The 7,045-nt window shown below is 39.5% G+C and overlaps 1 protein-coding gene across 1 annotated transcript in view; it reads left to right on the plus strand.

Annotated features, from left to right (window-relative positions):
• Positions 1–7,045, plus strand: part of LOC104082741 (constitutive coactivator of PPAR-gamma-like protein 1) — a gene marked incomplete at its 5' end in the record, with an annotated part of 18,522 nt that overhangs the window by 8,255 nt on the left and 3,222 nt on the right. Inside the window, 3 exon segments of the mRNA XM_009585973.1 lie at positions 1–18; positions 1,525–1,666; positions 5,480–5,576. The exon segment at positions 1–18 is cut by the window's left edge and continues 28 nt beyond it. Of these exon segments, the coding sequence (XP_009584268.1) occupies positions 1–18; positions 1,525–1,666; positions 5,480–5,576 (257 nt within the window).

The raw sequence follows: 7,045 nt of genomic DNA on the forward strand, positions 1-7,045 counted from the left end.
CTAGCAAGTTTCAGGGCGGTAATTATACCCAAAACCCTTTTCTTAGAGCTTCTGGCAACGGCTTCCTTCACTTTACGGTTTGGTCTGAGGCTTTCCTACTGACTGCCGGTCTCCCTTCCTCCTAACTGTCTCAGCTCTCCCCCTCCAGAGCCTGCCCAGGCTGCTGTCTGCTCTGCTCTCCCAGGCGCTCTCCCAGGTCCCCGCCGCAAGCCCCCTCGGCGCCAGCCTCTCTCACGCCTAGAAACCCTCCTCCAAACACAGGATAGCCGTAAAACCTAACGAGACGGTCTGTCTCCTGCGCTTCAAAATGCGAGGGTGGAATCTGTAATCAGCTGAACTTTGCTTGAATGTATTAACAGTTATTTTCTGAAATTCGGGGGCAGTTGAGCTTTCTGCAAAAACAACCCAACGTAGAAATGACTGGCTTCGGTGTTACTGCCAACCCGTTCTCCGCTGGCATCAATGTCGGTGTGGACACAGGCGTGAGATTTACTTACCTCCCTGTGTGCCCGTTGCTCGTCTCCTGTACGAGGTGGGACAACGGAAACCTGTTAATTCCGATCCCCCATTTAGAATAAAATTTTTCCATATATTTAAGCTGTCCTTTCTGGCCTCTGAGCTTTTATCCTAAGAGCGAACATACCTCTAATGCTTCATTGTGTGAATAACTTTGCCCCCATAAACAATGTGCATTTGAAGCTGAAAGACTTGTACAGGGAAGTAGGAACCTTTTTGAATTTAATCAGCAATTTAGTTCCTAGCGTATTAACGTTTGAAGACTAATCGCGGCTGCATAAATGCTGTGTTTGTTAACCCTGTCAGTGCTGATGGTCTTACCAGTAACATCTGGCTCAGTTGCACTTACCTAGATTTCTTGAAATATATGTTATGCCCCAGTGTTGATTTTTAAGGGGAAAACACAGGTATAAAGGTATGAGCAACCTGAATAGGAGATACATTCGTATTTTAGACAATTGCAATTTTAGCTGCTTTCTTGGTAGGGGAAGGATAAACCTACCTTTTACACCCAGATCAGTTTAAATGCTGTATTTTTATAACAACTTAGTGTTAGTACAGATAATTCTGCCTAGTAAGTTGTTTATAGCAATTATAATCTGTGTGTCTTATGCTGATATTTGGTGTTCACTGAAAAGTGCCTTTAAACCTGCAAAAATTACTTCTTCATTAGGAATGCAGGAAAAAAATAATCTTCAGATAGCTTGTAAAATTTCACTTCAGTTTCTTAATGTTTATCTAAAGTATATTTTTAATTACTGAAACTGAAGTACTCATGTAAGATCACTTTTCTTTTCAGAATTCACACCTATTTTTAAAAAGGGGGGGAAAGACAGACTCTTGGGAGCTACAATATTTCTGAAAGACCGCAAAATGAGAAATAATCTCCCAGTATCAAAAGAGGAAACTGTATATGTGATAAAATCTGGGCAAACCAGTTTTCCATTCATTTGTAACTTTAACATTATGATTGTGAAGATCAAGGTTTGGTTTTGCTTTTATGTGCAGGAGTCCAACCTATTCCTTCTCAGGGAGGGAAACTTGAAATTGCCGGCACTGTAGTCGGCCATTGGGCTGGAAGCAGACGTGGACGAGGGGGTAGAGGGCCATTTCCTCTGCAGGTCGTTTCTGTGGGAGGACCAGCGAGGGGGTAAGTGCAATCTTCTGGAACGTACTTTTCATATGTAATTTAATGATCGGGGAAAAAAGTAAAGCAGGAAAAAGTTGGAGGCATTAGAAATTGCATACAACGTATTTTAGGACACATTAGGTAAATTATACCCACTGAGTATTCAAGAAAAGCATTTACATTCATTTTAAGATGTTTTTAATCAGTTATTCAGATGAGTATAAGCATTTTTATGTGCATATAAAATTCATGCTCTGAATCTGATATATACAGAGAGAGAGAGAGAGAGAGAGAGATACATACAAGCTGGATTGTTTTGCATGAGGAAATGACTTGGGGGCTTTCTCTTACATGAAATCAATAAATACATTATACCTGATCAAAATTATCACAGTACTCAATTACTTTCTTTGTCATGGTAGAACATTTATTAAGAAGTATGATAAAATTTTTAATAACTTCATTATGTAATTCTTCTGTGAAGCGGAAAACACCTGAAGGACATTTCTAGGTTTAATAGTTCTCTGCTACAGTCATGACGGCAGATGTGCTTAGAAGAATATTAATTTCTTCAGCTCTTCCACTTCATTTCACTACAGCTGAAATTACAGGTGCACAACATTTCTGAAAAAGAAATACTTTGTTACAAAAATATCTAGTCCTTTACTTTTAAGATTGTATTTTTTCCATAGACTTAATTGTTCTGTGCCTTACAGAACTGTCTATCATCTTTAATTAAGATTGTATCTGTTACAGGAGACAAACCCAAAGTAATGTCTGTCTTTAGCTATATTAAAGGAATGGAGTAAGGTCTGTGTATTTATGCCATCTTGAGCCGGGAAACAGCAGTCTCAAAGAATAAGTCTGAACTGCATGAATTCCTCTCTATCCATTAATTTAATTAAATGTGCACTATAAAGCATAGTGCTAAAGTCAGCAAGAGCTGTTGGAATGCTTGTCTTTTTGGACTGAGTGAGGAAATGGTTGGATCTGAGGCCCTGGCAGAGTGGGAGCAGGGGGAGAAGCAAGAGCTGCTGGTGTGGGGACAGGGAGAGGTAAGAACAGCAGAAACAAAGATTTAAAAGTTCAGCAGCAGAAAACAGCATTGGTGTAAGAGCAGAGCTGTCACGTTGAGGGGAGCAGATTTAGGTAGGAACATACTATTCTCTAGAATGAGATTCAGTTGCCAAAACATAAGCATCTAGTGTTGTTTTAGACACTCCAGACAACTGTCAGCTAACTGTGCAGGCTAGCGGGGTCCATGGGACGCGTGTGCTCTTCCAGAGTAGCAGCTGGAGACCAGGGGAATAAGCTAAGGTGTGTCATGAGGCACTAGGTTCCTTTGGGTATTTTAGTCTTACTCCTCAATTTCAGTGGACGAAATAGCATTTTTCACCATTTAAATGAGGTTAGAGTGTGGTCATAAGTTCTATTTTTCACGGGGGTCCATGAACAGAAGAATCTGCCTTACTACAGAGCTTGTTACTTTTCTTCAGTTAAATGCACTGACTGCAGTACTGTTTGTGGAAAACGTCCGGTAATTTATAGTGTCATACTCAAAGACTGCTGTCTGACTGAGGCACCCTGAGTGATGGTCTGGAGACACCTTCAGGCTCAGATCTGGCTTACATTTATACGTACCATTGACTTCCTTCACAGAATAGCAGTTCCTCCATTTTCTGAAGAAGCAAATACATCAATTTATGCAAAACATCAGTAGGCAGGAACTAACACTGACAAGTCCTAAATTGAGAGTCCTCCTTATCTGGGAAGCGGTCAAATCACTGAAAGGGTGGTACTGCTCCTGTAAGTACCTTTACGACAGAGAAATACTATTCTCCAATAGTAGCTTTTGAGTTAGGAGATAAAATATCTGATATTTTCCTTCTGTCAGAGGTACTATCTCTGGGCAGTTAGGTTTGGGTGCAAGTTGTCACCTCAAAAAGACAGGAAAACTATCAATGCCAGATCTTCCTGTCTCCATGGAATCATAACTGATGTTAAATTCTTTACCTGTAGAGTTACTAGAATTAGTTACAGGGGGAAAAACTACTGGAAGCAGCTTATCTGCTTGCTGTGTCAGTTGATACTAAAAATAAAACCTAGTAGGAAAACATGCTAATGTAAGTGTTCTGTCTAAAGACAGGTATTCTAAAGATTGGGGTCTGTTGGCAGATGCTGTTTCGTGCTAAAGAACGCTACTAGGAAACTGCACAGTACATTGTCTGCAATTTATCACCTAGTCCTGCACACTGCTATTTCATCTTTTATCTGTTTCAGCAGAGGGGATCATGTCACTTGTTTACACTATTGTCTCATGTCTCTATGCAGCACTGAACTTGGATATTCTTATTGTGTAAAATTATACCAGCTGCTCTTTATTGGCTTCCATCCATCAATATATTTAGTGTGGTTTTCTGAGAAGGAAAAATGTTACTCAGCTCCCTGAAGGGTACGCTTTCACCTTGCAAAAATTAGCAAATGGGATAGGTAAGCCCTGTAAAAATCTTTGGAAGGAATGCAGTGAGAGTTACTCAAATATACAACACAGTTCCTTCCTCTTTTTATTCTTTGCTGTTGTATATAAATCCCAATATTTAATTTCTTATTGCTCAATGTGGGAATTCGCAGTGTGTGTGAAAAGACTTGCATGGCACAGATCGGTGTTTCTCCACTGAGTCAGTTCAGTGTAACTTCGCTTTTGCAGCACAGCAGCAGAGGAAGTAGGGGCACTACAGAAAAGCTTACCTCCTCTTCAGGCAGTTTTTTGTACAGCTCACAGGGACCTTGCTGGCATGTGGGAGTTGTCAGGTATTTGAGTTACAGCTGAATTGCAGAAAAATGAGATAGAGTTGAATTGCAGCTGTCATTTGTTGCCAGAATGGCAAACGGGGCAATTGCAGCCCACGCAGCTTAGAAACTGGGCTGGATGCAGGCCTGGACCTGAGCAGCAGCTGGCTGCTCTGTGCCAGCTTTAGAGGGGTCAGACTTCGTGCTGGGAGCTCCCGGTAACGGGCAGTGGATTTGGAGGAAAAGTAGAGCAATCACGTATTTCTGGTAGAGAAACAAAAAGAATTTTTAGGTGAGAAGTAGTCCTTGACATAATGATAAGGAAGTTGAGTTTCTGCAATTGATGGCATTAAAATAGTTTTAGCTGAATGAAAGTTTGTTTTGATCTGATCTAATCTTTACTGAATCAAATCAAAATGCTACCACCTGATGTGCCCTGGTTGGAAGCCTCCATTTGAAACCATCCAAACTTGATAAATTGCTACATGTCAGATATGGCTGAAGCCTCCTTTTTTCCCCTCAGGTTCTTAGGTAATTTTGTATTCTCCCATCAAAACTGAAGCAATTTCGTATTTTGCCTTCCTTTCTTTTATCTGATTTCTTCTGTCTAGCATGTTTATATGTGGGAAGTGTATTAAAAGGGAGAAATGTCCTTATAAATGGTTCAAATCACTTGCGTATGTTTTTTAAGGTGAAAGTATTTTGAGCTCTGTTTCTAAAGTGCTGTAAGGATAATCTGAAACTTTGAAAATGTTTCTGCAAAGCTTGAAAGTACTCATTTATTGTTTCTCTAGAAGTGAAATATAGAAATAGTCATTTTATTGCTATGAAAACAAAAGGTTTGTTAGGTTTCATACACTTGCAAGCAGTAGAACCCTGTAATTCTGAATTAGTTAGTCATAGTACTTCTTCAAAGAAATGCAAATGTCAGTAACTAGACAGTAAAGCTAGAAAAAAAATTTTCCAGCAAAATGAAATTTAAAGTAGTTTTAAACAAAGCTGATAGGTATTTTTCTTTCTTTTTTTTTTCCTCAAAACTTACAGGCGTCCTAGAGGAGTTATTTCCACTCCAGTGATAAGAACTTTTGGAAGAGGCGGAAGGTACTATGGGAGAGGTTATAAAAGCCAGGGAGCAATTCAGGTAATAAAGCCATGTGCCTGACTTCAAAACACTCTAGTTTACAGGCTAGTATGATATGGACTTCTAGACCAGCTAATATTGACAAGCACAACTTTAAAAGATAAAAAGTGTTCTTACAATGATCTTGCCTACGTGTTGAAGCTGTAAGCTGCACAACCAGTGATGGATGACAGGCTAGTGTTGCATCTCAATTATAAGCAAACTTCGGTTATAAAGAGAGACGTGGAAAAACATATTTTGATATGAAGGCTGTGCCTACACAGCTCTAACCAGCCATTGGAGTAGAAGAAAATTTAGGAGAATGGGAGAAATAGAAAGCTGAAACAAATTAGCCGTTTCTGTTCCCGCCCCCACTCTTTAGACCATGGTCCAACCTCATGAAGAAAAAGTAGTAGCAGTAGAAGGATCTTTGCTGCTGCATGGCTCCGAATATAAGAACTTACTCTAAACTTCTGGGAAATAGCAGACCAGTCTTTGCCCCCATGAGCACACAGTTTCATTTTCAGTGACAACGTATGAAGCGTCTGTGGATCACGGTTTTTGTCTTTTCCATGGATCCTTCAAATATAGCTGAAGCAAACTGCTGTTTCGTATTAAATGCCAATTGCTTCAGAGTTATGTTTTCCTCCCTTTTCCATTGTTCTTGCTGCTATGCAGTTTTGAACATTGATGCAAGTCCCAATGGTAATGGATGAGTGGGTAGTAAATAGGTGGAAAACTTTCACAGTAAATATATCATATGGATCTGCAATTTGTCATGGAGACATTAGGATATAAGAGTAGGGGGGTGTTTGCAGGTATCAGACAGTAAGAGAAGGGATGTTCTGCAGTGGATAATGAAGCAACTATTAACTTCAAGTAAAACTGCTGTGTTCTAGGTGTAAAAATTCAAATAGTTCTCTTCCTTGTTAAATTTCTGTGTATACAGATTATATATGTCTACAAATGTACCTATGTATTTAAAGCTTTGCATCTTTTACTTTAAATAGAAGAGAAACCACTATGTTAATTATATAGTATCTAATTTCCAAGTACTTTAAGCTATGAAATGAAGCCCTGAGAAGGAGCTCCCAAATATTCTGGGCTTACTAGAGGTTTACATATGTAAATGTAGTTCAGAGAGTACTTGTAGGTGGATGGTAGATAGTCTTGACAGACAGATAGCAAGTTTGGGTATTCATATTTTTATTAATGATACGTAATTTGGATGGTAAATACTTGGATTGTGCCTGTGATAGGGAGAGGAAAGATAAATGGTGGCATTTTCTATTGACTGCTCCTGAGCTCATTGGATTCACTATATTCTAGCATATGTACCTTTTACAGGAAAAGAAAAAAGGTGAATTAAAATGCATGTGGCAGGGAGAAGTTGGGAAACCTAATGCATAACAAGTAGATTTTGATACCCAGTTAAGACAACTGGCAACAGTGCACTTCCCTGTCTTACAAACCTGGGCAGTTAAGGAAAG

Source organism: Fulmarus glacialis, unplaced genomic scaffold (genome assembly GCF_000690835.1).
Source record: "Fulmarus glacialis isolate BGI_N327 unplaced genomic scaffold, ASM69083v1 scaffold11599, whole genome shotgun sequence".
Taxonomy (NCBI): Eukaryota; Metazoa; Chordata; class Aves; order Procellariiformes; family Procellariidae; genus Fulmarus; species Fulmarus glacialis.